This window comes from Fusarium odoratissimum (genome assembly GCF_000260195.1).
Source record: "Fusarium odoratissimum NRRL 54006 unplaced genomic scaffold supercont1.1, whole genome shotgun sequence".
Classification (NCBI taxonomy): Eukaryota; Fungi; Ascomycota; class Sordariomycetes; order Hypocreales; family Nectriaceae; genus Fusarium; species Fusarium odoratissimum.
In genome coordinates, this window is record NW_022158687.1 from 3,702,822 (window position 1) to 3,730,170 (window position 27,349).

A 27,349-nucleotide genomic window follows, 5' to 3' on the forward strand; every position below is an offset into this window, starting at 1 on the left:
ATCGTGACTTCCGCCTCTTTTCTAATGTAAAACTTTGTTGTAGTTTGGTTTTTGATTGATTTTACTGACATAATAGCCAATTTTGGTAGTACATCATTCAATGATTGTACGTAGCAGTGGACCCATCATCATAATTGGATATACCGTCCTATCTCCCTTCCTGCTCACAATTATCTTCTATCAAACATCCATCTAATGCTGTATTTCCGCACTACCACCAACACGCAAACGTGCAATATTAATATTTAATGCGATAACTTGTCGCTTCATTCAGTCAATATGGACGATATTGGCAACGGAATTCAAGATGGTGGGTGCCCAATACTGCCTTACCCTTAGGTCCCGCGTGCCAATGTCGTCAAAATCTGACTTTGGGAGCACAGATATCGCGAGAATATCGCTTGATCGCCAATATGAGTATCCACCTCCGCCACCTCCGGATATTGCGACTGCGGGAATAGTTGCAGTGGACATCACAGATAAATTCTCAGAAGCCGTCAAGAGTAAGTTCTGTGTCGCTGACTTTCGTTCATGACCCCGCCGTTGACTGAAGTCTGACCAGCTCTTGCACCCGGTGAACTTGTTAAAGATGGGGCATTTACTCTGTTCGAGTCCGTTTCAGGGCTTGAGGTTCGTCTATCGTGAAGGCTGGCTCGGTTCAATACTGATATACTTAGATCATGGATCCTAAAATGGACAGCGGCTGTGTTGAATCAGCAGAGGAGCTTGAAGAGCTTTACGATGTTGCGCGGCCACTGCTCCCAGAAGAGGTACTGGGAATTATAGACCAGCTTCTCTGTCACGAGGTAAGTGCTTCAGTAGCAAAGCAACTATACAAACTAATAATGTTGCTCAGATGGCATGGCATCAGGGATATCCTCTTTCACAGACTCTATTCACTAGTGTATACGCTGAGGCGCTCCTGACACCCACCCCACGAACTGTCGAGGACGCTCATTTCGTTCGAAACGGCTCATATGGTTCTTCTGGACAATCTGACATGCTTAAAATATTGAGAGCGTACTGTCTTGGTTTGCTCAAAGCTTGCGGTTATGTCAATGAACGGATTAGATCAGAACACTACTATGAAGTAAGTGTGAACCGATGTCATGGCAAATGGATTATTTTTGGCTGACGCATACTTTCAAGGAAGAAGATTTCGTGACAAACACATACAGCCGCACCTTACTTGCTGAAATACAACCCCAGGCTATCCGGCAGGCTATCCAAGAAGCAAGAGACCTACTCATCACATTATCTACCGGCGTCAGCGATGATCTTCGAGAAGCACTTGACCAACGACTGCAGCTAAGGTTGTACTTTCTGGAAGCGGCAGAATGCCCCAAGCACGTGAAGGAGCCCGAGATTGCGCGAAAGCCATGGCTTGAAGGACTCAAGGTTCTTCCAGCCATCAAGTCATCTCACACCTTGGGAAAACCAGTCGACGAGGCCTTCAGTGCCAAGCTCCAACGAAAGCTTGCTAGCACTATGCCCCCTAGACCGATTGTGCAGTTAAAATTCGAGGATGCATTTGGTCATCTTTCAAGGCTGTTCACGGATGGTGTTGAATTGATTGATGTGCTAAACTATACCGACTCCCAATGTCTACAAGTAAGCATTGGATTGTTCTTCAGAGAATGTCAACACTAAACATTTTTAGAACTTCGTCTTGCAGTTTCAAGCCAAGAAGCCTCAACCACTGGTTTTCGTACGGACTCTACTTCAGACTTTCCTCTTTAACGAGATGGAAGTTCTAGGCTCAATGAGCATTCGGCAGATTATGGATGATGACTTTTCTATCGTGTCGATGCCGGCCAGCGCCCAACTTGATCGAAACAACGACGAGATCGAATTCCCCCAAGATCCGCGATTCATTGTTGCGCAACAAATGGAACTGTTTCGACAAAGAGCGGCTCAATCGTTTCTCGACATCTTCAGGACCTTTTGTCAGAACAGGTGTCGTGTCCGGCGCACGCTCTGCCACATCATCAGGGACTGGGATAATCTCCAGCTCGATGCTGAAGAGATTGATCAAATTATCCAGGTCAAGTTAAACGAGAAGCCAATGAGGCATTTCACAGGAGCAAATTCTCAACCAGTCGACACCTACTCCCTCCCACTATCGTCCTGGACGTACTTATACAAGATTCGCCAGATGGAATGGATTGTACAACTTGGTTTCGAGTTGGAAGTCTATCAGCCAGACGAACTTGCCGGTATGTATTGGTATCTCAACTACCTAGCCAAATGGAGAGTTCAGCATACAGAAAGGCTCAAGTCCTTCATTGTTCGAAGAGTCGAGGAATCTCGCGCACCTTCTCAACCGCGAAATCCTTCAGTTGATCGCCAACTTGAGCGATCCCTTGCCTTTATTCGGCTTATGCTTCTCGATGCCGCTGTCACATGGGAATTGTCAGATGCGCTATCATGTCTTTACACAGCTCTCATGCGGCTCGAGTTAGTCAAGGTACCTCCGCGACCGTATAGTAACGACGAACTCCGCTTTGAGCTGCGGATGAGACCATTCGCCGTTATTGGTCTACCGCCTTGCCCGGGGTTCCCAGAGTTTATTCTCGGAACCACGCAACCAGAATCGTCCACGGTGGATATTCTTCAATATGCAGAAAGAGCTCTGAAGGGTGCAAAGCAAGGGCTTGAGGTTCTGAGCAAGTTGTCTGCGGCAGATTCGTTCTCAGTCGGTTCTCACGATAAATGGCAGACTTCAAAGAAGAACGCGCTCAAAGCATGTATTGCAACAGGGCTCGCGATTACGGCTGTGCTGAAGGCATCAAAGGAAGATGCGAGTAATCTGAAGCTCAGAGCTGAGGTGCCAACTCCTGATAAGTGTTATCATGACTGGTGGATTGTACCTCGTCTGGTTCCTGTCTGAAGCTTATTGAAGGAAATCCATGTATAATGACAAAATGAGCTTAAATTGAATTGTTACATCAAAGCCGCCTTAGAGTATTCGGGTATCCAGATGAGAGCAACACCCTCTTCCAATATTCCTGGTTACCAGCCCTGGTTTCAAACATCAAACAGAACATGAACTAATACTAGGTATATAAGATACAACGCCATTTCCATTGTGCCAATTTCAATAACAAACCGAACGCATCCTCACCGCAAATGCTTTTCGGTAATCGGAATGAGATACCGAGAATAATTGGGGATCTTCAATCCTGGTTCTGATAAGAAAGACAGGTCTAGTGGGACCAGTGCTTAAGCTAGCTTAAGCGGCGACACGTCGGCGAGCGGCCTGGGCCATTCGGAGACGAACGGTCTGCTCATAGAGAACGTCCTTGAAGGCAAAGAGGAGCGCAGCAGTGAGGACGCTCTGGGTGACTTTAGGGCCGATACCTGTTGATGAGAGTCAGTGAATTGCTAAATCAGATGGTGACTTGATATTTTACCTCGGTAGAGACCAGAGTAACCGCTCTCACGGACGATGCGAGAAAGAGCGCTAAGGGAACCCTCCTTCTTACCGCTGCCCTGGACGTGCATCTGAGACTTGACGGTGATGTAAGGGTAGGTGATGGCAGTAGCAAACAGCTTGCCCAGGGCGCCGAGGAAGAAGGCGATAGTAGGAGTCACCTTGCGACGCTTCTCAACTGTGTTCTTGAGTTGCTCAAAGAGAGTGTACTGAAGAATAGGGTTGATAACGAGGACAAGAGCTGGGATGACACCAGAGAAGAGAGCCTGAGGACCCTCGTTCTTGAGGAGCAGCAGCAGAGTGCCGATGGTGCTGGGAGCCTTGGCAGGCTTAGACTCGCCAGCCTCGACATCCTGCTTCTTCTCCTGCTGGCGAGTGGTGACTCGGGTGTTGACGACCCAGATAGGGTTGGTGATGATGACGGTGGCCGAACCAGCGATAGCACCAGCAATCATGGACTCAACGGTGGTGAGCTTGGCGCCAGCGCGACCAGCCTTAGCAGCAGCCTTCTCGAAGAAACCGCGAGTCCATTCGTACCAGTAGTAGTAGACAAAGTTGGTGACGCTGATGCCGAAGAGGGCCGAGTTAATACCGGAGTAGAGACCAGAGATACCCTCACGGGCGATGATGTTGCCAACAGCCTCGCTGAACTTGCTCTCGGCCTTCTTAGACTCGACCTGAGCGCGTGTTGAGAGGGTGATGAGAGGGTAGCTTGAGATGTCATCAGCGCACTGTAATGCGTCATTGGGGTATTCGCAAGCCTTACGTCAGGATCATGGACAGAAGACCACCTCCAGCGCCAGCAAGAGCGTGAGCGACATTGTCATTCTGAGGGATTGCTTGAGTCTCGGGCGCCGTGCTGATTTCGACCTTGTTAGGAGTAATCTCGACCTTTGTCACAGGCGTATCGATCTGAGGAGTGGTCTCCTTTTCGGCGTTGTCTGACATGATGCCGTTTGTAAATGGTTGATGTAGTATACAAGTTTAAGCTTAAGCGAGGCGCGTGTAAGCGATTTTTATGTAGGACAGAAATGGATCGAATTGAATTGATGGGGAATGAACAGTAATTAAAAACCTGGGGAAGGAAAACTTACAAGTCGCGCGGGGCCGTGTTCGATTACAGGAGCCCAGATACAGTATTTAAAGCTTGTAAGGAAAGGTATTGGAGGGAGACTTGTATCTCGGGATCGGCAATGACTTGACTCGAGAGCTAGAGGACGTCTACTGTAAGGCCTAGGTATCTCAGGTAGGTCCCTCTCCCTAAATATACCGTACCGAGGTCGGGACGGGAGTTGATACCGAGTAAAACTTCCCTAAAAGTCGGCCTCTGTTCCGCATCTGAAAATGAGGTCACTTCCCTGCATGTGATGTGGGGAAAAGGGACAATGCCTTGGGCCGGTGACTTGAGATCTTTACCGTTTGGCGCTAGTCCCAATTGGGGCACAAGACAACAGTCGAAGATTCAAGCCACGGAGTCAAGGAGAAACAGAAGATGCGGGCAAAGTTCACGCTTTTGTCTCCACTTGCCTCATTGGGGCTAAAGTAAACACTGGACCCATGCCGCCACGTCTATCCCTGTCAAAATCCAATAAAGCACAAGCACACCGCGGGTTGGTTTTGGCTTTGCAACGGAGGGACGGTAGTGTTTGCATATACCATGACTATTTTGAATTTGGCATTTTACATTCCATGAATGATTAACGAAACCACCATTCGTCAATGCCAAAACGCAAAAGTTTAGGCGTTGACAACGACTCTTTTGCTGTTCGCTGGCATTCTTTTGCCGATATGAACACACCCAGCGCGGATATTATGTCGTCACCCGATCCTCTAAACGATACCGTTGAACAAAGTGTCATGCCCCCTCCATCCACGCGCCGTGTCGTCCGCAGCAGCCAACGGTCCAGCCGCTTCTCTTCCATGGGCTTAGGAACCTCTCCTAGGAAACAGACTTTCGAACTCGAGGTTGGAGATAATAAAGCGCCCCAGAAATTACTAGTTACGGTCGAGACAGAGGAACCAAGCGCGACTGCAGGCCCCAGCAGCGCGCGACGAAAACTATTCCAAGACAGCCCTTACCTACCGATATCGCGACGCAGAGAAATGGCGACGACCACGACGACTGTGCCGCTAAAGGGGGCGATCGAGGACGATAACAACGCGACTCCTAGGAAACGAGGACGACCGAGAAAAACAAATGGCACACCGCTACCCAGTGCAGGCACCAAGAGAAAGTCAATAACACCGATGCATGGAAGCCCCCGGAGAAGACAACGCACGACAAAAGATACAGATACACCAAATAAATCGGCAGACAGTAATGCGCAGCCAACACCAGGAACAAAAAGACGAGGTCGACCACCGAAGAACCGTCCTGTTGACCCACCAAATGCCACAGAAGACGAACAAAACGCGAGGGGGATTTCAGAAACGAGTGACAGATCAGAAAGTCAAGCTCTTGATAAGATTGAGGTTGCTGGCGATGCATCCGACCTGCCCTCTCTCCGCGCCGACGACTCACAAGCCGACAACGATGTAACTCTGGTCATTACGCCGTCAGAAGCTGAAGCAAATCAATTACGCGCAAACCGAACCGCGAATATTAGCGCGCCTGCTCAGCAATCGGAACCCGACTCAGATATTTGGATGGCAACATTAGACGATGAACCAACGCCGCGGCCGGGGAGTCGCGCAACCCAAAATGCGCCTGCTCCTTCAAGTCCAGATCATGGACGAGCAGATGACTCCTCAGATTTTGGAGATTATGGCTTTGGACCAGCTGGAAGCGACGTATCTTCTGCAGACGAACCTCAAAGCGACACCCGTCCTGGGAACGAAGATACGGTCGCAGCGGGTGAAGACTTTAGCATGATATTCATGGACTCGCTCCCCTCGCTACAAGCCAGTATGCGCAGCTCTGTTCGAGAGATCGCCGAAAACGACATTGGCGAGGAAACCAGCCTAATTATTAACAACACTTTGGAGTCTCTACGGCAGTCTCTGCAGGATCGCGACAGACCTAATGTGAACAAGGAAACCGCTGAGCAGGACAAGGAGCCCCAACCATCCGCACCCGCTCCCGCTGAGCCTCGAGATGAACTCCGACAATCTACTATTCGTCCACCCATGACCTTTTCACCTAACCGCAACTTATCTTCCATATGGCGTCAGACTCCGCGAAGAATGGGCTCTTCTCCATTGCGACGGCAAGTGTTGCAGTCAAACGCGCGAGACAATCCGGATGCTGAATATCGCGGATCTCCTCTGGCAACACAACGACAAGACTCCTCACATCTCGAAATCGATAATTCAAACTTGTACGACGACTCGTTCTCAGAGATACCTGATGCAGTACTTGAGGCAGCCACTCCCCGCCGCCCTCGAGCCATGGCCAAGAAAGCACCATCAGAGACTGAGGATGTTGAAATGGGGGATGCGGACCTTATCCAGTTTGAAGATGAGCCCCAGCAAGCAGAGATACAGCAACAAGAGCAAGTGGTTGAAGAACAAGGTGCAGAAGCAGAACAGGAGGCAGTCGAAGATCAAGAGTCAGTCGAAGAGCAAGAACAACAGGAGGCTGAACCTCCAGCAGCTTCGGTTGGAAGCGTTATCTCTCGTTCGGATGGCGGGCGTCTCCCCACCCCTGACGACACCCCTCCAAATATCGATTTTGGAAACAATACTGCCCCGAAGTCAACAAGCGTATCGCAGAGTCCAGCTAGGTCTGCATCTTCCAGAGACTCACCGCCGAGGAATTCATCACCGGCGCCCGCCACCCAAGCCCAGGTACCACCTGAAACTATAGAGATTGAAGACGAAGTTGTTGATCAAGCTGTTGAAACTACCGGGCAAGTCACCAACGGGGCTATTGTCGAAGTCGAAGAACTAGCCGACAACGATGATGAACCTATCATGGATATGACTATTATGCCTGAACCTGATGACCATTCTGTTCCAGATGACCAGCCCTTGGAAGAGACCATTATGGAAGACCTGGTCGAAGAGGAACCTGAAGAGGCCCAAGAGATTCCTGAAATCGTTGTACCTCAGCAACCCCGTTTGTCCTTAGAGGCCGAAATGCAGCAGCCAGAAGTCACGCCACTAAATCAACTTACATCGCCTATCCAGGAACCTCAATCGTTGCCTGATGTGCCACCAGAGAGAGTCAGACGTCCTACATTGTCCCCCATTATGAGGGCCGGGAGAGCTTTGCAGAGCGTGACCTCGGATCCTCCAACACCGGAGGCCCGCGACCATCATTTGCGAAGCCCTTTCAGGCGATCTGCTTCTAGAGAGCTGGGTCCAAGGGTAACTCAGCCAAATCTACGGACGAACGCGAGTCCTGGGAAGTCCCGTCCATTCACCGAAACTGCCCAGATCCCCAAAGGCGATGAAGTTTATGACGACCCCTTTGGAACAAACACCAGACATACAGGCCAAGCTAGCTTTATGGAAGCTCTTGAGAGGAGAAGTGCTGGTTCGTCACCACGCCATCGCCGAACAATGTCCAGGGAATCTGCAGCAAGCTCTACGCATTTCCAGGCTCCCAGTGAGGGTGAAATGAGTTGGGTTGATAGAGAAGGTCCTATAAGCGACAACCTCAGAGGAGATGTACCCCTTGAGGCTTTTGCAAGATCAACAGCCAGACCTCCCGAGCCACAGTCCATATCTCATGGCCAATTGGACGGAACGGTGGATGACGCAGACGACGAAACTGAAGATGCCGGTGATGACATGGATCTGTGGGAGTTTGAGGCCCAAAGGTCTAGCCCTCATGCAGCCCGTCAGCCTTTACCAGCGAGGAAACCCGAATCACCTATCCCCAGACGAAGCACTCTCCCAAGCCCTTGGAGGAGGCAGACCAACAGGGGAACGCAACGGCCTCCAACGACTGCAGATCAGACAAGGAATGAACTGGAAGAGAATGAAGAACACCTGGAAGAAGAGACCGCGCCTCAACCTGATAACATGGATGTTGCGCAGGATGAACCATCTCAAGCAGAGGAGTATTCTCTTGTTACTCAAAGGGAGGTTCCTCAAGAATCTGATAAGGCTCCTGCTACCGCCAAAGCGAACCGTTTCGACCTCTCGACTTTCTTCTCTTCACCGGCCGCGATCCCAGGCATGTTGGCTGACAAGCTCTCTCCTCTTAAGAAGATGTCCGTCTTTGGAGCGCGACCCACTGAGGCTGAGCCTCAGCCGATGGAGACAGCTCACACCCTCCCGACAAGCTCCATGTTCCCACAGTTGCCACAACAGGAGCTTGTACCTCGAGGACAGCCAAGGGCAGGCTTCTTCTCTCCTATACGCCCTGTCCAGCCCCTGGCGAGGCGAGGCCTGTCTGAAGAACCTGAAAATGATGAATATTCTCGATCAGATTCACGGTCGAACATGTCATCGCCAAGTCGACAGGCAACGGCTTCCCCAAGACAAGACGAGCGCGACGCTTCTATACAGGAAACATCTGAGCAACAAAATGACGGCGAACAGCAGGAAGAGCTCGACGAGGAGGGCACAGAGGTACTTGAAGAAGAAGAAGGCGAAGATCAAGTATCCGAGTCACTGCCTTCAGTGCCTCAGAAGATGAACTTTACTCCGCAGCGGAGAAATCCTAGTCAAAGTTTCTTCAAGGCTTCAACTCAGGCTGCTGCCCCTGACCCTGCCCCCATCCTGAGTAGTAGTGCCACCACTCCACCGAGGATGCAGCTCACTCACGCCGATATACAAAAGTGGCAGCAGCAAACATCCAATGCAAGTGAAGATTCCCCTGAGCGATCCACAGCTAGCACTCTCCTTCGTCCATTACCTCCCAAGAACGCTTCCCCGATCAAATCAAGTCTTCGTTCGCCACTTAAACCTCACACTCCCGGCCGTGTGGTTGAGTTTACCAGCAGCGTCCTATCTCCCATCGAGCAAGCCAAGGTTCGACACCAACGTCGACTATCCAACTCCTCAGCAGCATCTCAGTCAAGCACAGGTGCCCAGCGTCCTCGTGTAAGAGCACTGCCGCATCAAACTGCTAACAAGGAGAATAACACCATCCCGCAAATTCCTATATATAACGAGAAACTCCCAACAAAACAAACCCACACTGAACCACTCTCCCAAACGGTCTGGACACGAAGACACTGGCTGCTCTTGGATGATCTTCTTCAACAGCGACGTCAGGGCCCCTTCAGGCTTCATTTTGAACGCTATTCAGACCAATATCTTGGAAAGACGGTCGCAAGCCAAGGGGAGTCAATGACGCTGGAGCGTTGGCACTTGGACTGCGTCGACGCTTTCAAAGCACAAGTCGGCGGCTGGGATGAGGCTGCACTAGTCAAAAGATTATTTGCCTTAATTCTGGGCGAAGAGAAGAGGAGCCGAGGAGCTGGTAAACCAGCGCGAGTTATGTTTCACTAAACGACATGAAAGAATCCTGTTTTTATAAAAGGTTTTTTTTTTTTTTTTGTATAGAATCACGAATATGGCATAGTTAGCATTTCATGAGGCGTTCTGTTTCATGAGTAGGTGGCTGTTATTGTTGTTTGGAGATACCAGATACCGCTTGTTGTATCCTTTATGCTTTCTTTGCATATGATTACATACCCCTGTCTTGCAGCGCAGTCTGTTGGGGGCATCAGCATATATATAGTTTTGGTTATTCGTTTCAGATATGGTTGTGCAAGCAAATGAATGCATGTATGTGCCGCTCAGCATAGACGATTCTGTTCCCTCTTGAAACGCCTGGTCTAAAAGCGTGTGATATATTACATACAACAACTAATGTGCCTCTCATTGCTAATCTATTCCAGCATGGAAGCTTGGTTCGTGTAAAGTACATCCACCACACTGCTCAGTTTCTCGATTGTTGCCAGAGCCGCATCATAGGACTCATCTCGGTGCGTCTCGTCAAAGATGATGAGACAACCAGCGCCCTGGTCCAAAACACCGATAATAACCTTGTCCAAGATCATCTGAGACAGTTTTCGCTCAACCTGCTGGGTGTCAAGGCCAACCATCTTGGCAATGTGGTCGATTTCGACGCGTGAGAAAGGCTCGATGACTTTGATGAGGTTCTGCTCCAACATAGCATCATATAGGCGGCGAAGGTGGTTGCGGATGAAAGCGTCGCTACCGAGCTCATATCGGTAAGAAGAAAGTGCTCGCTCATACTCCTCCAATGATCGATTCGAATGTGCGCGAGCAATGGCCTTCATGGCCTCTAGGTTCTTGCCAGCGTACTTCAGGGCTTGCTTGGAAGTCATCAAGTTGTTGACATCGTCAACGAGGTTTAGCATGATCTTGCAAAGAAGCATGTACTGAAGAGCAGCCTGAGCTCGGGTGCTCTCATCTTGAGAGTGGTAGCCATCGAGAGCCTCAATGAAGTAGGAGAAAGCGGTGTTGAAGTCCTTGTCCTCAGCATGAAGCATACCGCTCTGCATGTCGAGGTTAGCCTGTAGCATCGGAGGGGTATATACGCTGGCGGCGCTTGTTCGTGCACTGGTAAGAGCGGCACGGGACTTGGGGATGTTGCCAAGGGCGTGGTAAACTCTCGACTCGAGGAGCTGGACTTCGACGAGTCGGAGCTTGTCATCGAGACGCTTGAGCTCGCGAAGAAGGTTGTTAATGAGACCGAGGGCTTCGTAGTAGGATTGCTTTGCCATCTGGAGAGTGACAAGGCGGACCTCGAGGTCCTGTCGCTGAAACGCGCGGCGCTCGGCGGTGGCCCATTCTATACAGTCCTTGGTGACGGAGATTTCGATATCGGTGCTATCGGGGATTTCCTTGATGAGGTCGAGCAGTTGGCGGACTACATCACCGCGTTAGCTAGCTGTTACACTTCGAGGCAGGATCATGTGGTGTTGAGAACATACCAAGCTTTGCTGACTTGGCCTTTGCGAAAGAAGAGAAGACCGTTCTGCTCTCCTTGACCAGGGTCACCAACTCTTGGGTATTCCTGTCGTATTTGTTAGCGGGGCACAGGAACAGCGGTGTTGAAGAGTGCGCACTTCTCGTCTCGATACAGCTCTCCTAAGCTGATCAGAGCAGTCTCGTACTCGCGAGTAGCAGCATCGGATGTGGTGCTGGGAGCCTTGGAGATGATGTCCTTGTAGATGGCCTCAGCCTTTCGAGGGTCAGACTTGGCGAGCTTCTGCGCTTCCTGGACCCTCGCCGATTCGGCCGCCGCCATTGTGAAGGATGTGTTTGCGCGTGTCGCTGGATATGATCGTGGGTGATACGTTATGCGCTATTAAGGCGGAGACGAGACGTTGGTGGCGCTGAAGAGTAGTGGTCGTTATCTTGAAGGTGTTTAGTTAGAGGTATGTTGAAGCAATAGCATAGCGAACAGCTACCTAACCTTAGCCTCCAGGTTGCCAGAGCACGACGTAGGCCGGTAAAAGAGTGGATCCTACAGCCTCATGGGAGGAAACAGCCTGGGGCAGCAATTGGATCAATGATGCAGTGACGGGCTTTTGTTGATCCGCGTATACTTCCAGGTAGGTACGTATCTGATCCTAGATGTGGCCCTTGCCCTGCTATTGCCCGCCGAATGGAAGCTTCCCGTCCCCGGGAGAGAAGCCGGCGCGACCCTTCTAAATGCGAAGCGAATCAATCATGCCGACAGCTAAAATTTCAGTCCTAACTCGGAGCTTCCAAACTTCCTGATACCTACCCACCACAGCCACTGTACACTTACTTAAGTGCATCAGCCTATCTCCGTCGAGTCTTCCTCGTCATTTACTTTGTTCCTACCAAAATCTATAATATAATTCCTCATATACCTCACAATGTTCCGCCAGGCCATTGCTACCTCATCCCGCGCTCTGCGAGCTGCTCCCAAGATCGCCGTCCCCCGACTTTTCATTCAGTCGCAATTCCAGGCTGCGCCCGCCTTTGCTCTTAGATCCGTTCAGCCCGCCGTGTCGAGATGGTACAGTGACGCTAAGGAGACTGAGGCCAAGCCTGCTGAGGAGGCCAAAACGGAGGAAAAGCCCGCTGAGGGCGAGAAAGAGAGCGATCCTCTCGCTGAGCTCAAGAAGGAGCTTGCAGCCAAGGAGAACGAGGTTAAGGACTGGAAGGTTTGTGATACTAAATGTACAATTTGACATGGGAAAACTGACTCTCTTGTAGGATAAGTGTATGCGCACCGTCGCCGATTTCCGCAATCTCCAAGAGCGCACCACACGTGAGGTCAAGGCCGCCAAAGATTTTGCCATCCAAAAATTCGCCAAGGATCTCGTCGACAGCGTCGACAACCTCGACCGCGCCCTTGGAATGGTTCCCAAGGATAAGCTCAACGCCCCAGACCGACCTGAGGGCCTCGAGGATCTCGCCAACCTGTATGAGGGTCTCAAGATGACCGAAGATATCCTCATGAACACCCTCAAGAAGCATGGTCTCGAGCGACTCAATCCCGAGGGCGAGAAGTTCAATCCCAACGAGCAGGAGGCCACTTTTATGACTCCCCAGCCCGATAAGGAAGACGGCACTGTTTTCTTCGTTCAACAGAAGGGCTTCAAGCTTAACGGCCGGGTGCTGCGCGCCGCCAAGGTCGGTGTTGTCAAGAACAAATAAGTAAATCGTTCTTCCATAATGACGGAGATGTGTGTTTTGATGACATCTCCACACTCAATCGCATCTTGCGTGTACTTTTAGACGAGGTTATATCGGTTGGCGTTGGCTCTATGTATAATGCTCCCCTCATGATGGTCATTTTTCAACTTGTATGATGGTTACAGATGCTTGGACAGGAGAAAAGTTTCAAAAGAGCTGAGACATTTGTACATAAATAACAAGACGTACTTGTATAACAGTGGGGGCAACTGGGCGGTATAGTCGACCTAAGAGGGTCTTTTCAGGTCATGATCCATGATGTCCAGAGGTAAAAATGAATACCTAAGCTGGTAACTCAGCTACGATGATGAAGCATGTGAAGCGGGCCTGTGCAAAAGTTATTCACAATGTGGTCATAGAATGGTGAAAGAAACCTAGAAAGAAAGAGATTATGAACTGACTGTTAATCTCACCGGTGCCGTTGTGGCGAAGATTTATTAATCAGGGTTCACAGGCCGAAGTTTGCATTCGAAACTATAACTCAGTGTTTATTCACTTAGCTGATACTCAACTGACAAATCTACTACAGGAGTCATCAATAACATACATCACAGCCAAGGCAACACACTCATTTAGTTGTAAACTTTGATTCCAGCAATCCTATCAACTCAGTACAACCGCGCGCCAAAACACTAACAAAAGGAAGGCCATCAAAACACCCGGCACCTCAACTTGCCTGGTGCCAACGGTAGGATACATATAAAAAACAGCCTGCAACTCTAGTTGCTCCCCTATCTCATAAGTCACTTTCAGATATATAAAAAAAGCAAATACAAATGTGCGCGCTTCCTCCCATGCCATGCCATACTTTCGATCCCGAACTATGTCCCCTATCCCTCCGAGATACATCTCTTGTGTAGGTGAACGCCTGCGATGTCCTCTCTCTGGGCCTGTTTACCTACCACGAGTGAGTTCCTTTATCAGTGTTAAAACAGCAATGAAGGTAAAGAAATAACGTAAATGTGAATCGTTATAAGAAACAATGTTCATGCGATGGTCATTACAACTCTTTTAATGCTGGCCCATCGAGCTGCCTTTTCTTTATGTGGCCCTCCTGGCCTCCCCTCCCCAGGAGAAGATGACAAGGGAGGCTTTGCAAGACAATGATGAGTAGAAAAGTTCCTCAATCCAAGAAAACAATCTTTCATCCATCTCTGGCTGTGAGCGCCTTTAGAGGATTGGACACCTTCTCTTCTTCCTCTTAATCTGTCCCACCCCAGGTGTTGATGACTTGCTCTCCTTGGAAGAACCTGAGGCTGCTGCCGCCTCGATGGTTTTCCGGTCATTAGCGACGACAGTGTTGATAGCCTGCTCAAAAATCTCGTCGACGCCTGACATTTCCTTGCTACTGCACTCCATGTACTGCGCGTTCATCTTCTTAGCAACGGCCATGCCTTGCTCCGTAGTGACTGGAGTAAGACCTTGCGTCTTGAGCATATCAATGCAAGTCTTCTTGTAGCGAAGATCTGACTTGAGACCCACAAGAACCAGAGGAGTGTATGGGCAGAAGTGTAGAACCTCGGGGTACCACTATAGAAGGGTGATTAGTATAAGATGCGCTGAGAAGGGATATGGTCATACCTTATCAAGGACGTTGTCTAGCGAGTTCGGACAGTCGATAGCAAAGCATACAAAGATCAAGTCGGTCTCAGGGTATGAAAGCGGTCGGAGACGGTCATATTCCTCTTGGCCGGCTGTATCCCACAATGCAAGTTCCACAGTCTTACCAGTGGCTGAGTGGATAGGATAGGTGATGTAGTTTTCAAAGACAGTAGGCACATATTTCTGTGATTGTTAGTGTCGGTACACTGAGAGTAGCTAGAGAGAGCTGCTTACCTCTGGGAAGTAACCTTGGCTGTAGCTAATGAGCAAGCAGGTCTTGCCGCAACCACCATCACCGACAACAACAATCTTCTTGGAAAAGGTGGGCGCTTCTGTGACGTGAGTCGCTGCCGACTCGCGGCCCGTCGACGAGCTCATAGTGGTGCTGACGGTACCCTCACTGGAGCGCGTGCGCTGTTGACGTCGGATCTGCTCGTTGGTGTCAAAGTACGAAGTATGATACTGATGCGACGATGCCATGCTTGGGCGCAAGGCTGTGCTGCAGGGTCGGGAGTGCAGGCTCAAGCGCGTGTCTTTTTGAGGATTGCTTGGCCTTTGGTAGAGATCGCCTTAAGAATGCGCTTCTGAAGAATGAATAATGTTCGGCTGTATAGTGCTCCTGATGGTGCGGGGTGGAAGAGAGACAAAGCAATCGAGCGTTTAATGCGATGGAGCAAACGGGGGAGAGGAGTGATGTGGAGGAGGGCGAGGACGAGATAAGGACGAAGAGGAAGACGATTATGGGCCTAATTGAGTTGAGTTGAGATGTTTGGGGCTAAAAGGATCCTTTGAAAGATGATTTCTTGTCTGGTAGAGCTCCTTTGCTTGTGTTGACTCGGTTTTGAGTTGTTTGTTTGCGGCAAGTTTAAACTTAGTCGCTTCAAGACCAAAGAGTGGAAGGACTATGGGGAGTCAAGTCTCAAGTGTGGCTTTGTTGCACCACCAAGTTACCCGAGTAAACATGTTGACGGGGCAACTGCTATCTCTATCCGGGGGGTCACTTCATGCATCGGAGCTGAAAATGACGGAGATGATTGGTCCGTGCACGTGCTTGCTCACGAGAAAATTTCCAAGCCAAGGTCACTCACTTTCACTGCCACTTTCTCGCCTCTTTGTTCACGGCAAGGTCCTGCTACTAGCGCGTGTTTGCTCCATATCCATTCAGTCTCTGCCTATTTCTTCCTCTCCTCTCAGCAAATCCTCTTCTCTCTTCCTTCCTTTCTTTTCTTTTGTAAACTTGTCGTCAACAACGCAGCAAAGAACATTCAGTCATGGACTGGAAGACACCCAGCAAATACATCACTCTCGTTTCTGGCGATGGCTTCGAGTTTGTCGTTCTTCGCGATGCTGCTCTTGTCAGTCCAATCATCAAGGGCATGCTCGACGTGAGAAGCCAGTTCGCCGAAGCCAAAGAGGCCCGTTGTGTCTTCCAAGAGATGAGGTAGGTTGATATCATCGACATGCCATCTTCTCCAGATGGCCAGCTGCGTGGATTGATGACACTTCATCATGCTTTCCAGACAGAACAACCGAGATCTCTCAGTTGGGCTATATGACTACTCACTACACTTGACCTGACCACACGCACACCGAGCCTGGTCGTGCCTTGTCTCTGCTGAACCATTTCAAACCTGGAAGAGCTAGACGCTGATGACGATTCTATCAACAGCGCCATGGTCCTTGATAAGGTTGTCGAATACTTCCACTACTGGTACCGCTACCGTGACAGCGAGGATGTTCCCGACATGGAGATCCCGGTCGAGCTCTGCCTCGAACTGTTGGCCGCGGCAGATTACCTGGGCCTGGACCAGTATGCAGCCCAGCCATGCATTGCTACAACCGATTGCTTCGATACTAATCTCATCCAGGGCGAATATGGGCATGAAGTGAGAAGCTACGAGATCCTAACTCAGATATGGGCATGAAGAGTATGCCCTAATCTCAGCATTTAATGACGGCGTTTTGGAGTTGGTATGGTGAGGTTCAGTCGGTCTTATGCAGCTCTCTTCAGACCTTACAGTTTATCTTTGTTCTTGCGAATGATGGTAATGGACTTACACTAGAGACGATTGACACACGTCGAACCAGAACAGATCTAGTTTCTTGATTCCGATGCCAACATGCGCAACCTTGACTTGTCACCATTTCAGCATATGCGTTCTTCTCTTCACTCCTCCGTGGGTCGAACGTCTATTAGAGATGGAAGATTAAAGTAACCCTCTCACTCTGCGTGACTCAGTTGACGCATTGAGCTTTCGCTTTTTCTGAAGGGCAACATTTCTTGATTGTAAAATTGGTTTAAGTGAAACTTTTCAATGTATGTCATCAATATTCTGTACTTCATGCACTCTCGGAGTAATCCCATAAGAAGGCAAGGGAAGCTAGTCCATCGTACATAAGACTCACTTAAGCTGATGGATGCGGCATGGAAGACAAGGATATGTTGACTCATGATCAAGCATTACCACTCAATGGTCACTGCCCCAAGCAAAGACTCGACCTTAATTCACGGACTCACATCAAGAGACTGGGTATCCTTGTGCTTGGTGGTTCTCCTACTACATCTCAGCATGGTGGAGACCCAGGACCAATTGGTAGCGCTGCCATGCCTCGAATAGGAAAAAAATGACTATGAAGGCTTGAGCTTATGTGATATAAACGTTTGTCTCATTCCAATATCTGAGTCATTGTTTTAGGCAGGAAAGCGTGTGACTAAATGGTCCAGTGCTTGGTGCTATCGCTGTAAGCAGTTGCTTGCCCATAAAGGAAACCAGCTTCTGTTTGTGAACCCACTCAGCCTCAACTTTCCATCTACAACTATAATTTCACGTCAGCACGAAAAATGGCTGCAAACACATTCGAGACGCAGGGCGTCCGAGTTGCAGTAGAAGGATGTGTGAGTTTCCTCGAGCAATAGAGAAATCGAGATGGCATTAACAACCCAAGGGCCATGGCACGTTAGATGCGATCTACGCCTCAGTGGAAGAGTCTTGTAAGCAACGTGGGTGGGATGGCGTCGATATTCTCATCATTGGAGGCGATTTTCAGGTATTTTCAGTTCACGTTCAGCTTCAATGTCCTTTCCGTTAGTTTGCTCACACCGCGTCACAGTCTGTACGAAATGCTGCAGATTTGAGCATCATGTCTTGCCCTGTCAAGTACCGACGCCTGGGAGATTTTCCCAAGTACTACTCTGGTGAACAAAAAGCACCCTATCTAACAATATTCATTGCTGGAAACCACGAAGCCAGTTCACATCTCTGGGAGCTTTATTATGGAGGCTGGGTAGCACCCAATATCTACTACATGGGTGCTGCCAATATCTTGCGCTTCGGCCCACTACGCATTGCTGGATTGTCTGGTATCTGGAAGGGGTTTGACTATCGAAAGCCGCATCACGAGAGGCTTCCATTCAGCGGTGATGACGTTAAGTCGTGGTACCATATTCGAGAATTCGACGTCCGAAAAATGCTTCAAGTACGGACTCAGGTGGACGTCGGCCTTAGCCACGACTGGCCACGTGCAGTTGAGTGGCATGGGGATCATGCAGAACTCTTCAAAAAGAAACCTTTCTTCAAACAGGAGTCCATAGATGGTACCCTTGGTAACGTGGCAGCAGAGTATGTCATGGACCGCCTGCGACCTCCTTACTGGTTCTCAGCCCACATGCACGTCAAGTTCGCTGCGGTCAAGGTATACAAAGACGCCGAACCTGTGGCCCAAGAGAGCAAGGAAGTTCTCGTTCCTGCTCCTGCTCCAGCCCCAGCTACTGAGGCCAACCCTGACGAAATAGACTTGGATATGGATGACGATGACGACGAGGGTTCCAAGGCTGAACCTGTTGCAGAAGTCAAGAAGAGCGAGGCTGAGACGAAAGAAGCTCCAGAGGCGTCAAATAAAGTGTCGGATGAGCTAAGGGCGCAGCTTCCAGCATCGTTTGCTCGCCCTCAACCAAAGAAAACACCAGGCCAACCAGTACCTCCTGAGATCACGAACAAAGAGGTTCGATTTCTTGCTCTAGACAAGTGCGAAGGGCATAGACACTATTTACAACTGTGCGAGATTCAACCTTTCAAGCCAGAGACGAGTTCTGAGTACCCCCCATCCCAGGAATCACCTCGCTGGAGGTTGCAATACGATCCGGAATGGCTCGCAATCACTCGCGTCTTCCATGACTCCTTGATTGTTGGTGACCGAAGTGTACAGGCGCCTCCTGATCTTGGGGAAGAGCATTATCTGCCCCTCATCGAAAAAGAGAGAGAATGGATCGAGGAAAATGTTGTCCAGAGTGGAAAGCTAGATGTTCCTTACAACTTTGAGATCACAGCACCGCCTCACGTACCAGGTGCTCCCGAGATTGTTAACGAGCAGCCAGAAGAGTACACCAGCCCTCAGATGGCGGCTTTCTGTGAACTTATGGGGCTTGCAAATATATGGGATGCCACAGATACAGAGAGGCGACAGAGGAAAGCACAGGGACCGCCCAAAACTGATCAACGATTCTCTGGTCGTGGCAGAGGTCGTGGAGGCGGTAGAGGACGAGGAAGGGGGCAAGGGAGAGGCCGTGGAGGAAGATGGTGATGGAGTTGAAGTTTATATAGATGAATGGGCGTATGCAATCACAAATATTAGAGCACAGCCATCCCTAATCTTTCATCAGAAGCCGACTAAGGGTACGGGCATCTACAAGCATCTGCCTCAGTAGAACCACCAATGACTACAGCATATATTTTAAATGATTCAACTTTAATTCGAATATTTGCAAACCGTCTTCCAAAAAGCCGTAATAAATAGTGTCATAATAATCAAAGTTTGAGGAGCTGTGAAATTCAATCATCAAATGCACGGGCTAGGCTGGCATCAAGCTTAGGCGGATGGTGGGGTTCGTGGGATGACCAGGCTCCGTAGCAACCAAACCAATCAGGAAATAGAGTAAACAGTGCAACTGTCCTACGCCATCGATAACGTACACTCAACCTTACCTATTGCACCTTTGCCCTATCACCCTCAACAATAAGGTTCAGCCGCAACCCCTTACCAAAACAATACACAAAGCACCATCCTAGCAGTTTACGATTCTGCAATATCGCATCTAATTATTCACGAGAAAGATTAGAGGTATCTGTCTCATTTACCCAGCCTTGTTTGTCTCCCCTCACTATAACCCATGATTGATTGCCCCGCTAACCGCTGGAATGCAATAGCATCGCAACTCGACCTTTTGAGACCTCGTCGAAATCGCCGCTCACAATGGCTCAAGCCTTCTTAACTACCGTGTTAGTCTCTCTACATTATTCCCAAACGCCGTAACCATGGAGTCCCCGTGTTCGCCGCCGCACACCGCCAGCATGTTTCGATACTTGAACCCGAAGTCGCTTTTGACGATGCAGCAGTTGGAAACGACCATTATACCCGTCTCGCTATCGGGAGAACCTCTGATGTTTGTGGATGAGTTGACACTTGCTGACCCGGGAACTTTGGTGAATAGTAACCAGCGGACGAGAAACCAGTTCCGCCCGCGCGTGGGCAAGGGCGGCTCGGCCAGTTATCAGTTGCGACAATATGCTGAGGTGACGCTCGGCGGTGGCAGCTTGCGCAAGGTTGTCAAGCTTCCAGAAGGCGAGGACGAGAACGAATGGTTAGCTGTCAACAGTAAGTTTACCAAAGTTGAGCATTGTGAGGAGACGTGGCTAATTTCATGGCCCAGTGGTGGACTTCTATAACCAGATCAACCTTCTCTACGGTGCCATTACCGAGTTCTGCTCACCACAGTCATGCCCTGAAATGAAGGCTACTGATGAGTAGGGCTCCCTAAGCCAAGGACAACTCAGAAACTGACAGAAATAGGTTCGAGTATTTGTGGCAAGACAATGAGAACTACAAGCGTCCAACCAAGATGCCTGCGCCAGCATACATTGAGCAGCTCATGTCATGGGTGCAGGCGAATATCGACAACGAACAAGTCTTGCCCAGCAAGATCGGTAGGCATTGGGTGGTTTCATAGTCTCGGGAACTTACACTAATAGTCACCAGGCGTACCCTTCCCCAAATCATTCCCAGCGCTGGTTCGCCAGATCTTCAAACGCATGTACCGTGTATATGCACACATCTACTGCCACCACTACCCCGTGATTCGTGAGCTCGGTCTCGAGCCGCACCTCAACACGAGCTTCAAGCAGTACGTGCTGTTTGTTGATGAGCACGGCCTGGCGAGTGGTAGAGATTACTGGGGTCCTCTTGGTGATCTGGTGGACAGCATGCTCAAGAGCGACTAGGAGAAGTTTGAGGGTGAAGGAACTGGTACAGGTACTGACACTTAGCAATTGGGAGTTTTGGGCGTTTGAGGAAAGGTTCTAGAGTGTAAGAAGCTGTTTGGCTGTATGATCATGATTGATAGGGAGCAGGCTGTTAGTCGTTCCGCGCCATTGGGGTTCCGCACTATAGTAACTTGCTTGTGCATTAACAAGAATGAGTCCTGAGGAATCAACGAGACTATTATTTTGGTATTCCATGAACCGATTGACCTTCTCTGATAGAAACTCAAGAGCCAAGAGATACAAATGTCTGATATTTGATATTTGATATTTGATATTGAGTTATGTAATCAGAAAGTGGGTGCCTGGAACGGACGTAAGGCATCAAGCGCCCGAAAATTGCCGAGACCCCAGGCTAGCAACAACCTCCAAGTGAATCGAAGCCGAACATCAACCATCACACCCTTCTTCTCATCTCCCTCCTTCTCGTCCTCGTCAAAGCAGCCGCCGTCATGTTCTCGCGACAGGTTCTCCGCGCCGCCCGAGTCGCCGCTCCTCAGCGAGCCCTCGCCCTCCGAGCCGCCCCCGTCCGATCCTTCGCTGCCGCTGCCTCGACCGAAGTCAAGCCCCCGATTTCCGTCTTCGGCGTTGATGGCACATATGCTACTGCTCTGGTAATAATGCACCGCCTACAATGAAGAAAGCATCGTGCCTCGAACCTTTCATGTGTCAATTGGCTTCGTAGGCCAATTGTACTCCCCTCGTCATGGCACAGAAACCTCAATTGGAATCGCGTCGTCGCTGACACGCAATTTTTTCTTTTGCGTCAATTTAGTACACTGCCGCCGTCAAGACCTCGAGCATCGACGCCGCTGCCGATGCCCTGAACAGACTCGGCGCTCTCATCGAGAAGGACCCCAAGCTCGCCGCCGTCCTGTCCGCCCCTACCCTCACCGCGGCCGACAAGAAGGCCATCGTCCAGGAGCTCGAGAAGCAGATCAACACCAAGGACGAGACCGTCAAGAACTTCCTCGCCACCCTCGCCGAGAACAACCGACTTGGACTTATCCCCGGTGTTGTTGAGAAGTTCTCTTCCATCATCTCTGCCGCCCGCGGTGAGGTTGAGCTCACTGTTACCAGCGCTCAGGTACGTTTGGGGATATATCAATCGACATGGATTGGAAGCGGGAAGCTACGTCACAGCATATCTATACTGGGGATACGACAAGGATGGATGAACAGATGGATATCATGGCATGGAACATAAAGGACAATGGACTGACATTGTCGTCTCTAGGCTCTCGACAAGCGAACTCTCAACCGATTGGAGACTGCCGTCTCCAAGTCTGCCTACGTCGGCCAGGGTCAGAAGCTTAAGGTCACCAACGAGGTATGTCTAGACCATACCATCACCACGACTCAACTCCTAACCCCCTCCCCCAGGTTAACCCCGAGATTGTTGGTGGACTTGTCGTTGAAATCGGCGACCGCACCATCGACCTCAGCGTCTCTTCCCGCATCGCCAAGATGAACAAGCTCCTCACGGACTCTCTGTAAAACCACCAACATAGTATACAAACTCTATTTAGTGTCTCCTTTGCCTCGTCTCGTGGGATCCGTCACCACGCAAAACTAGCTCTAAGCGGCTTGCCCATCGGCTTCTGGGGCTTCTCTTCCGCCTGTTTCTTTTCGAGTCCTCCAAGCCCAATTGCTGTTGTATCCCCGGGCTAGAGGAGAAGAATGGGGAGAGCGTCGATGGAAAGAATAGTGTAGGAGGGTGTGAACAGGGCATGCAATAAAGCAGTTCCCCAATTGAATTCTCTTTGTTCGGCGTGATGACTTTCAGTTTGTCTGTCTGTTGTAAAAAGAAAAAAACAATGATGAATCTCTCTGACTTGGAAGACGAGCTCACACATAATCGAAATCTTCACCCCAATCAAACAACTGATGTCAGTGACTTGAACATATTTATCATCCATTGCTATAATGTGATGTCATTGGATATTCATCACAGACAACAATACGAAAGAAAAACTCTACTGTATCATGACTACTTGGATTGCTGAATGATATGTCTAAGCCCATAAACTCAGGATACCTTGCTACTCCAGAACACGGCACAATTGGCCAGGCCTGCTTTTAAGAACGCCCAATTACCTATTCCTTGCTCTTGACAGCACCGATCTTTCAATTCACACAATAACCGTGCAAGTCTCCTATGCTTTGGTCTCGAACTCGTCATCATGCTCATAGTTGCCATCCTTCTTATCATCTTTGTACCTCTCAAGCTGCTCGGAGACGTAGCTGTGCATGTGAGCATCGGCTTCAGTGCGCTCCCTGGCTCGATCTGGATCATCGTGATAGATCGAGTTGGTCACAGAGCGAGTATCATCGTCAAAGTCACTGCGGGCACCGATTGACCGAGCTGTGGACGACCGCCTGATGCGAGGCATACCAGAGTGAGGAACACCTGTCTCGACGCTTCGATGGAAGATGTCGTCAAAGTAGTGGCTCATGGCAATTGAAGGCGTGCGAGGAGTATGAGGAAGGCGGCAGTTGACGCTATAAATGTTAGCAAACTTGTTCATCACCAGAAGATCATACAAAACATACCCAGTATCATGAATCATGCGAGCAATCAGTCCAGTCCATCCACACTGGTGAGTAGCTCCCAGACCACGGCCGTTATCACCATCAAAGAATTCGTGGAACCAAAGGTAATCCTTCCAGTGCTCATCAAAGTCAAGACGATCATCACCGCCGTTGATGCTGCGTCTTCCGTCATCGGTACGGGCGAAGAGGTGCTGCAAACGGTGCTGAATCTCTTCAGATACCTTGCCCAGGTGCATGTAATCGCCACTACCAGTCGGGCACTCCACCTGGAAGTCTGGTCCGTAGAAGAGGAAGAACCGTTGCAGGGATTCCACAAGGAGGAAGTTGACACAGAGCCAAATAGGTCCTCTCCAGTTACTGTTGCCGCCAAACAGACCACTATCTGAGTCACCTGGCACGTATCCAACACAGAACTTCTGGCCGTTTACGTCCATGGAGAATGGGTTCTCCTTGTGAAACTTGGAGAGGGAGCGAATACCGTGATCACTAAAGAACTCGTCCTCGTCGAGCATGCGCTTAAGGATCTTCTCCAATCGGTCCTTGCTCACGATGGACAACAGAATACGGTTGCCCTTACCTCGCTTTCGGATGCTGGCCATGTTTCTCTCAGCCAGATCGCATCGGTTCTCAATGAACCAGTCAACTCTCTTCTTGAAAGAAGGGAGCCTGTTGATCAACTCTGGTTCCAGAGTAATGGTCGCATAAAGAGGGATCAAGCCCACAAGCGATCGCACGGGCAGCTGCTGGATCCAGGGGCCACCCCAGGAAATAGCATCATAGTAGAAGCCATCCTCCTCATTCCATAGGGACTTTTCGTCCTTGTGGCCGGTTCTGAAGGTCATCGCATCACTAATGAAGATGAAGTGCTCGAAGAACTTGGATGCGATATCCTCGTAGATTCGGCGATGCTTGGCCAGCTCAAGAGCAATGTTGAGCATAGAAAGACAGTAGAACGCCATCCATCCAGTACTGTCGGCTTGCTCTAGGACACCGCCAGTGGGCAGAGGCTCTGAACGGTTGAACAAGCCAATGTTGTCTAGACCCAAGAAACCTCCTTCGAACACGTTCTTGCCATCGGCATCCTTACGGTTCACCCACCAGGTGAAATTGAGGAGTAGCTTCTGGAATACGCGCTCTAGGAAGTCCAAGTCCTGACGACCATACATCTTGCGCTCAATCTTGAACGTTCTGAAAGTCGCCCATGCATGAACTGGGGGATTCACATCACCAAAGTTCCATTCGTATCTGGAGACATGTTAGCACATGATGTTCTAGGGATCAAGCAGAGCAAGTCACTTACGCCGGCAACTGTCCGTTGGGATGACAGTACCACTCTCGAGTGAACAAATCAAGCTGCTTCTTGGCAAAGTCGGGGTCAATCATGGCCAACGGAATACAGTGAAAGGCACTATCCCAAGCAGCAAAGAAAGGATACTCCCATGAATCGGGCATGGATAGAATGTCGTCGCAGTGCATATGTTTCCAGGCCGAGTTTCTGATATCTTTCCGGGAAGCTGGAGGAGGCGGCATAGTAGGATCACCATTCGCCCAGTGGTCCCAGATGAAGTGATAATGTTGCTTAGTCCACATCATGCCGGAGAAAGCTTGTCGCTGGATGTTGCGCAAATCATCTGCCATGGGAAGAGGACTGAGTCTGTAGTAGAACTCATCGGCCTCCTCCTTGCGGCTCTCAATAACATCATCGAAGTCTTCCTCGTCGAGGTAGTTGTCGTCTCTCCTGGTAAAGCGGAATCGAACGACTAAATCAAGAGTTAGTTACAAATTTTGTAGCTTGAAATCAATAATACTTACCAGCACATTCGCCGGGGTTAACACCGCCGTCTTCGTTAAAGTTGAACCATGCAGCACATTTTGTGCCAGTCTTGGCAGGGTTAACGGCCTCCTTCTCTCCGTCGACAATGTATCGGTGGAATGCATCCTTGACATAGGGTTGCTTGTTCTTTTGGTCATAGAGAGCCTTGAAGTTGGTATCGTTTTCAGTGAACATGAATTGGGGCATCACATCGTCACCGCTGGAGCCAACACCGGGTGAAGGGGAGCACAAGAAGTGTCGCTCACCCAAGCTCCAGTGGTTAGACTTGGCCACATTCTCGTCGACGTATGTAATTGAAGGCTTCTTCTCCTCTGGCTCTCGACCCCAGCTCCAAGTATTGCGGAACCAAACCTGGGGAATGATGTGGAGAGGCGCAGGATCCGGGCCTCGGTTCCAGGCAGTAACTCGGAAGAGGATCTCATCGGGGTCATCGGTCTCTTTCGCAGTCTCAATGAAGATGTCCCAGTATCTGTCCTCGTCAAAGACGCCGGTATCGGTGATCTGGTATTCTTTATCTTCCTTTCCTCGTCGAGCGTTTTCGTCGATCAGATCTTTGTAGGGGAACTTTTTCTGTGGATATTTGTAAAGAAATTTCATGTACGAGTGCTATCATGACTGGTCAGCTTAGAGTGAGTTTGGGAAAGTGGGCGGATTACAGTCTAATTAAATCGTTAGCAGGCCAATTGAGTGAAAGTAAGATGCGAAGATGACTGACAGGAGTATTATCGACGTGGAAGTGAGCCTCTTTTACACTCTCGCCATGGTTGCCCTGGGGATTTGAGAGGCCAAAGAGACGCTCCTTGAGGAATTCACTGTAGACTCATTAGCAATCGTGGTTCATTATCCTACAGTGACATTAACTAACTCTTCCTCGTTCCAGAAGCTGAAGCCAATGTTTTGGTAGCCGTGGGTATCGCAGACACCAGCGATACCGTCTTCACCCCAACGGAATGCGCGCGATCGAGCGTGGTCGTGAGGGAAGTCTGACGTAACTTGTTAGTGCCGTTGATGAGATGCGCCATTAAAAATGGTTACTTACGACTCCAGGCGTCTCCATCGTGACTATAATCCTCTCGGACTTTGCGTTGGTTAGCAATTGACTTATCATGACTGGTCCTGGTTGAGCACTGTCAGAATCACATGCCTGTAGCCCATTGTCTCTCCGCAACGTAAGGACCCCATTTCTTCCAGTACTTGGTGCGATCGCGATCCTCCTTGAGGCGTCTTTCTTCCTCGGTGAGGTATTCGTGACCGTCATGGACAACCATGGCTCAGAATGAAGCTCAACGAGAGCTCAACGAGGGGCGGGAAGCACGGGCGACGATCGACGAGGGGTAGCAACGGTTTACTTTGGTGGGGGATGATGAGGTCAATTGGAGCGTGTGGGGAAGCGGAGAGGGGAAGAATAACAGAGTAAAAGATGAAGGACGATGACGAGAAGCTTCAAGAGTGTAGGGAAGTCTCCTCTGGTGAGGAGAGGATGAAGAGAGGAGGATGAAGAGGAAGAGGAGGTGAGAGGTTAGAAGAAAAGAGACCGAGTAAGAAAAACAGCTCTCAACGTTAGCTACTGGTCCTGGTCCTTAGTCTACACCTTACCAAAAAAGCGAGACAGACAAGACACACGGGATCGACGATGGTGGGTAGGATCAAGAATGATAGTCTCGGTTGTGCCTGAGGCTTGGACTAGTTTAGCTGTCTTTGCTGTCTTTGCTGTCTGTTGTGGCTTCCTCCTATCTCGTTGAAGTTGATTTTTTTGTTCCTGGCTTTACTGATAACCCAAGGATACCTTAGCACATGGCACATGGTTCAACGAGGATCGCTGACCAACCGATTGTATCAGCGGCCGCTGCATATCCTCCGCCGTTCTCCAAACATGGGTATTTGTCTCTGAATTGGTACTAGACCTACCAGCTCTTGCAGTAGAGTGACATTGAACTCTACGGTTAGCAACAGGCGGTTAGACATGGACCTGGCTCTTCAACTCCACCAAGAACACCATCATCGGCCATCACT

At 49.8% G+C, this 27,349-nt stretch overlaps 11 protein-coding genes across 18 annotated transcripts; 7 read left to right on the forward strand and 4 right to left on the reverse strand.

The window, feature by feature from the left end:
- Window positions 1-2: 2 nt before the first annotated feature.
- On the forward strand, window positions 3-3,080 carry FOIG_01297 (uncharacterized protein). 2 transcript variants are annotated; one of them, XM_031198085.1, is made up of 7 exons: window positions 3-310; window positions 384-503; window positions 563-630; window positions 678-806; window positions 857-1,090; window positions 1,150-1,611; window positions 1,661-3,080. In XM_031198085.1, exons 1-7 carry the CDS (start codon window positions 280-282, stop codon window positions 2,888-2,890), a joined length of 2,274 nt encoding a protein of 757 aa, XP_031073852.1. In that variant the 5' UTR covers window positions 3-279; the 3' UTR covers window positions 2,891-3,080. The 2 variants fall into 2 exon arrangements, with proteins under 2 accessions (XP_031073852.1, XP_031073853.1); XM_031198086.1 differs by lacking the exon at window positions 3-310 and having other exon boundaries at window positions 345-503.
- FOIG_01298 (uncharacterized protein) lies at window positions 1,661-4,788 on the reverse strand. 2 transcript variants are annotated; one of them, XM_031198088.1, is made up of 4 exons: window positions 4,528-4,788; window positions 4,200-4,422; window positions 3,414-4,144; window positions 1,661-3,360 (listed from the first exon to the last, which is right to left on the reverse strand). In XM_031198088.1, exons 2-4 carry the CDS (start codon window positions 4,379-4,381, stop codon window positions 3,233-3,235), a joined length of 1,041 nt encoding a protein of 346 aa, XP_031073855.1. In that variant the 5' UTR covers window positions 4,382-4,422; window positions 4,528-4,788; the 3' UTR covers window positions 1,661-3,232. The 2 variants fall into 2 exon arrangements, with proteins under 2 accessions (XP_031073855.1, XP_031073854.1); XM_031198087.1 differs by having other exon boundaries at window positions 4,200-4,788.
- Window positions 4,789-5,019: 231 nt separating this feature from the next.
- FOIG_01299 (uncharacterized protein) lies at window positions 5,020-10,282 on the forward strand. Its single transcript, XM_031198089.1, has one exon. It carries the CDS (start codon window positions 5,153-5,155, stop codon window positions 9,836-9,838), a length of 4,686 nt encoding a protein of 1,561 aa, XP_031073856.1. The 5' UTR covers window positions 5,020-5,152; the 3' UTR covers window positions 9,839-10,282.
- On the reverse strand, window positions 9,949-11,834 carry FOIG_01300 (26S proteasome regulatory subunit N6). The gene is made up of 3 exons (XM_031198090.1): window positions 11,428-11,834; window positions 11,293-11,375; window positions 9,949-11,228 (listed from the first exon to the last, which is right to left on the reverse strand). The coding sequence occupies exons 1-3, from the start codon at window positions 11,607-11,609 to the stop codon at window positions 10,222-10,224; spliced, it is 1,272 nt and encodes a 423-aa protein (XP_031073857.1). The 5' UTR covers window positions 11,610-11,834; the 3' UTR covers window positions 9,949-10,221.
- Window positions 11,835-11,989: 155 nt separating this feature from the next.
- On the forward strand, window positions 11,990-13,473 carry FOIG_01301 (molecular chaperone GrpE). Its single transcript, XM_031198091.1, has 2 exons — window positions 11,990-12,498; window positions 12,551-13,473. Exons 1-2 carry the CDS (start codon window positions 12,208-12,210, stop codon window positions 12,992-12,994), a joined length of 735 nt encoding a protein of 244 aa, XP_031073858.1. The 5' UTR covers window positions 11,990-12,207; the 3' UTR covers window positions 12,995-13,473.
- An 86-nt stretch (window positions 13,474-13,559) lies between these two features.
- On the reverse strand, window positions 13,560-15,616 carry FOIG_01302 (rho family, other). Its single transcript, XM_031198092.1, has 3 exons — window positions 14,870-15,616; window positions 14,615-14,818; window positions 13,560-14,563 (listed from the first exon to the last, which is right to left on the reverse strand). Exons 1-3 carry the CDS (start codon window positions 15,113-15,115, stop codon window positions 14,204-14,206), a joined length of 810 nt encoding a protein of 269 aa, XP_031073859.1. The 5' UTR covers window positions 15,116-15,616; the 3' UTR covers window positions 13,560-14,203.
- A 116-nt stretch (window positions 15,617-15,732) lies between these two features.
- FOIG_01303 (transcription elongation factor B, polypeptide 1) lies at window positions 15,733-16,742 on the forward strand. 2 transcript variants are annotated; one of them, XM_031198094.1, is made up of 3 exons: window positions 15,733-16,076; window positions 16,305-16,445; window positions 16,504-16,742. In XM_031198094.1, the coding sequence occupies exons 1-3, from the start codon at window positions 15,907-15,909 to the stop codon at window positions 16,523-16,525; spliced, it is 333 nt and encodes a 110-aa protein (XP_031073861.1). In that variant the 5' UTR covers window positions 15,733-15,906; the 3' UTR covers window positions 16,526-16,742. The 2 variants fall into 2 exon arrangements, with proteins under 2 accessions (XP_031073861.1, XP_031073860.1); XM_031198093.1 differs by having other exon boundaries at window positions 15,750-16,076; window positions 16,305-16,731.
- A 697-nt stretch (window positions 16,743-17,439) lies between these two features.
- Window positions 17,440-19,399, forward strand: FOIG_01304 (uncharacterized protein). Of its 2 annotated transcripts, XM_031198095.1 has the most exons (3): window positions 17,440-17,531; window positions 17,582-17,683; window positions 17,747-19,399. In XM_031198095.1, exons 1-3 carry the CDS (start codon window positions 17,478-17,480, stop codon window positions 19,214-19,216), a joined length of 1,626 nt encoding a protein of 541 aa, XP_031073862.1. In that variant the 5' UTR covers window positions 17,440-17,477; the 3' UTR covers window positions 19,217-19,399. The 2 variants fall into 2 exon arrangements, with proteins under 2 accessions (XP_031073862.1, XP_031073863.1); XM_031198096.1 differs by having other exon boundaries at window positions 17,582-19,399.
- A 181-nt stretch (window positions 19,400-19,580) lies between these two features.
- Window positions 19,581-21,205, forward strand: FOIG_01305 (maintenance-ploidy protein mob1). 4 transcript variants are annotated; one of them, XM_031198099.1, is made up of 6 exons: window positions 19,581-19,778; window positions 19,840-19,911; window positions 20,124-20,287; window positions 20,343-20,436; window positions 20,483-20,616; window positions 20,669-21,205. In XM_031198099.1, exons 2-6 carry the CDS (start codon window positions 19,886-19,888, stop codon window positions 20,908-20,910), a joined length of 660 nt encoding a protein of 219 aa, XP_031073866.1. In that variant the 5' UTR covers window positions 19,581-19,778; window positions 19,840-19,885; the 3' UTR covers window positions 20,911-21,205. The 4 variants fall into 4 exon arrangements, with proteins under 4 accessions (XP_031073866.1, XP_031073864.1, XP_031073867.1 ...); XM_031198100.1 differs by having other exon boundaries at window positions 19,585-19,753; window positions 20,669-21,185; XM_031198097.1 differs by having other exon boundaries at window positions 19,840-20,287.
- A 43-nt stretch (window positions 21,206-21,248) lies between these two features.
- On the forward strand, window positions 21,249-22,911 carry FOIG_01306 (ATP synthase F1, delta subunit). The gene is made up of 4 exons (XM_031198101.1): window positions 21,249-21,563; window positions 21,725-22,036; window positions 22,187-22,279; window positions 22,333-22,911. The coding sequence occupies exons 1-4, from the start codon at window positions 21,402-21,404 to the stop codon at window positions 22,444-22,446; spliced, it is 681 nt and encodes a 226-aa protein (XP_031073868.1). The 5' UTR covers window positions 21,249-21,401; the 3' UTR covers window positions 22,447-22,911.
- Window positions 22,912-22,922: 11 nt separating this feature from the next.
- On the reverse strand, window positions 22,923-26,629 carry FOIG_01307 (uncharacterized protein). The gene is made up of 8 exons (XM_031198102.1): window positions 26,481-26,629; window positions 26,376-26,414; window positions 26,202-26,319; window positions 26,052-26,148; window positions 25,315-25,942; window positions 24,803-25,262; window positions 23,503-24,747; window positions 22,923-23,451 (listed from the first exon to the last, which is right to left on the reverse strand). The coding sequence occupies exons 1-8, from the start codon at window positions 26,602-26,604 to the stop codon at window positions 23,106-23,108; spliced, it is 3,057 nt and encodes a 1,018-aa protein (XP_031073869.1). The 5' UTR covers window positions 26,605-26,629; the 3' UTR covers window positions 22,923-23,105.
- Window positions 26,630-27,349: the final 720 nt, after the last annotated feature.

Coding starts and splice junctions, on each gene's coding strand:
- FOIG_01300 (XM_031198090.1), bottom strand. CDS start 11,609: ATGGCGGCGGCCGAATCGGCGAGGGTCCAGGAAGCGCAGAAGCTCGCC. Junction 11,376..11,427: donor GAGCTGTATCGAGACGAGAA/GTGCGCACTCTT, acceptor CAAATACGACAG/GAATACCCAAGAGTTGGTGA. Junction 11,229..11,292: donor GGCCAAGTCAGCAAAGCTTG/GTATGTTCTCAA, acceptor GCGGTGATGTAG/TCCGCCAACTGCTCGACCTC.
- FOIG_01302 (XM_031198092.1), bottom strand. CDS start 15,115: ATGGCATCGTCGCATCAGTATCATACTTCGTACTTTGACACCAACGAG. Junction 14,819..14,869: donor GCCAAGGTTACTTCCCAGAG/GTAAGCAGCTCT, acceptor TAACAATCACAG/AAATATGTGCCTACTGTCTT. Junction 14,564..14,614: donor TAGACAACGTCCTTGATAAG/GTATGACCATAT, acceptor ACCCTTCTATAG/TGGTACCCCGAGGTTCTACA.
- FOIG_01303 (XM_031198093.1), top strand. CDS start 15,907: ATGGACTGGAAGACACCCAGCAAATACATCACTCTCGTTTCTGGCGAT. Junction 16,077..16,304: donor TGTGTCTTCCAAGAGATGAG/GTAGGTTGATAT, acceptor TTCTATCAACAG/CGCCATGGTCCTTGATAAGG.
- FOIG_01297 (XM_031198085.1), top strand. CDS start 280: ATGGACGATATTGGCAACGGAATTCAAGATG. Junction 311..383: donor TGGCAACGGAATTCAAGATG/GTGGGTGCCCAA, acceptor TTGGGAGCACAG/ATATCGCGAGAATATCGCTT. Junction 807..856: donor ACCAGCTTCTCTGTCACGAG/GTAAGTGCTTCA, acceptor AATGTTGCTCAG/ATGGCATGGCATCAGGGATA.
- FOIG_01304 (XM_031198095.1), top strand. CDS start 17,478: ATGGCTGCAAACACATTCGAGACGCAGGGCGTCCGAGTTGCAGTAGAA. Junction 17,532..17,581: donor GAGTTGCAGTAGAAGGATGT/GTGAGTTTCCTC, acceptor TAACAACCCAAG/GGCCATGGCACGTTAGATGC. Junction 17,684..17,746: donor TCATTGGAGGCGATTTTCAG/GTATTTTCAGTT, acceptor ACCGCGTCACAG/TCTGTACGAAATGCTGCAGA.
- FOIG_01307 (XM_031198102.1), bottom strand. CDS start 26,604: ATGGTTGTCCATGACGGTCACGAATACCTCACCGAGGAAGAAAGACGC. Junction 25,263..25,314: donor TAACCCCGGCGAATGTGCTG/GTAAGTATTATT, acceptor CTCTTGATTTAG/TCGTTCGATTCCGCTTTACC. Junction 24,748..24,802: donor CCCAACGGACAGTTGCCGGC/GTAAGTGACTTG, acceptor ACATGTCTCCAG/ATACGAATGGAACTTTGGTG.
- FOIG_01298 (XM_031198088.1), bottom strand. CDS start 4,381: ATGTCAGACAACGCCGAAAAGGAGACCACTCCTCAGATCGATACGCCT. Junction 4,145..4,199: donor CTTCTGTCCATGATCCTGAC/GTAAGGCTTGCG, acceptor TGACATCTCAAG/CTACCCTCTCATCACCCTCT. Junction 3,361..3,413: donor TTACTCTGGTCTCTACCGAG/GTAAAATATCAA, acceptor TCTCATCAACAG/GTATCGGCCCTAAAGTCACC.
- FOIG_01305 (XM_031198097.1), top strand. CDS start 19,948: ATGGAGTCCCCGTGTTCGCCGCCGCACACCGCCAGCATGTTTCGATAC. Junction 20,288..20,342: donor CGAATGGTTAGCTGTCAACA/GTAAGTTTACCA, acceptor TTCATGGCCCAG/TGGTGGACTTCTATAACCAG. Junction 20,437..20,482: donor GAAATGAAGGCTACTGATGA/GTAGGGCTCCCT, acceptor TGACAGAAATAG/GTTCGAGTATTTGTGGCAAG.
- FOIG_01299 (XM_031198089.1), top strand. CDS start 5,153: ATGCCAAAACGCAAAAGTTTAGGCGTTGACAACGACTCTTTTGCTGTT.
- FOIG_01306 (XM_031198101.1), top strand. CDS start 21,402: ATGTTCTCGCGACAGGTTCTCCGCGCCGCCCGAGTCGCCGCTCCTCAG. Junction 22,037..22,186: donor TCACTGTTACCAGCGCTCAG/GTACGTTTGGGG, acceptor TGTCGTCTCTAG/GCTCTCGACAAGCGAACTCT. Junction 22,280..22,332: donor AGCTTAAGGTCACCAACGAG/GTATGTCTAGAC, acceptor CCCCTCCCCCAG/GTTAACCCCGAGATTGTTGG.
- FOIG_01301 (XM_031198091.1), top strand. CDS start 12,208: ATGTTCCGCCAGGCCATTGCTACCTCATCCCGCGCTCTGCGAGCTGCT. Junction 12,499..12,550: donor ACGAGGTTAAGGACTGGAAG/GTTTGTGATACT, acceptor ACTCTCTTGTAG/GATAAGTGTATGCGCACCGT.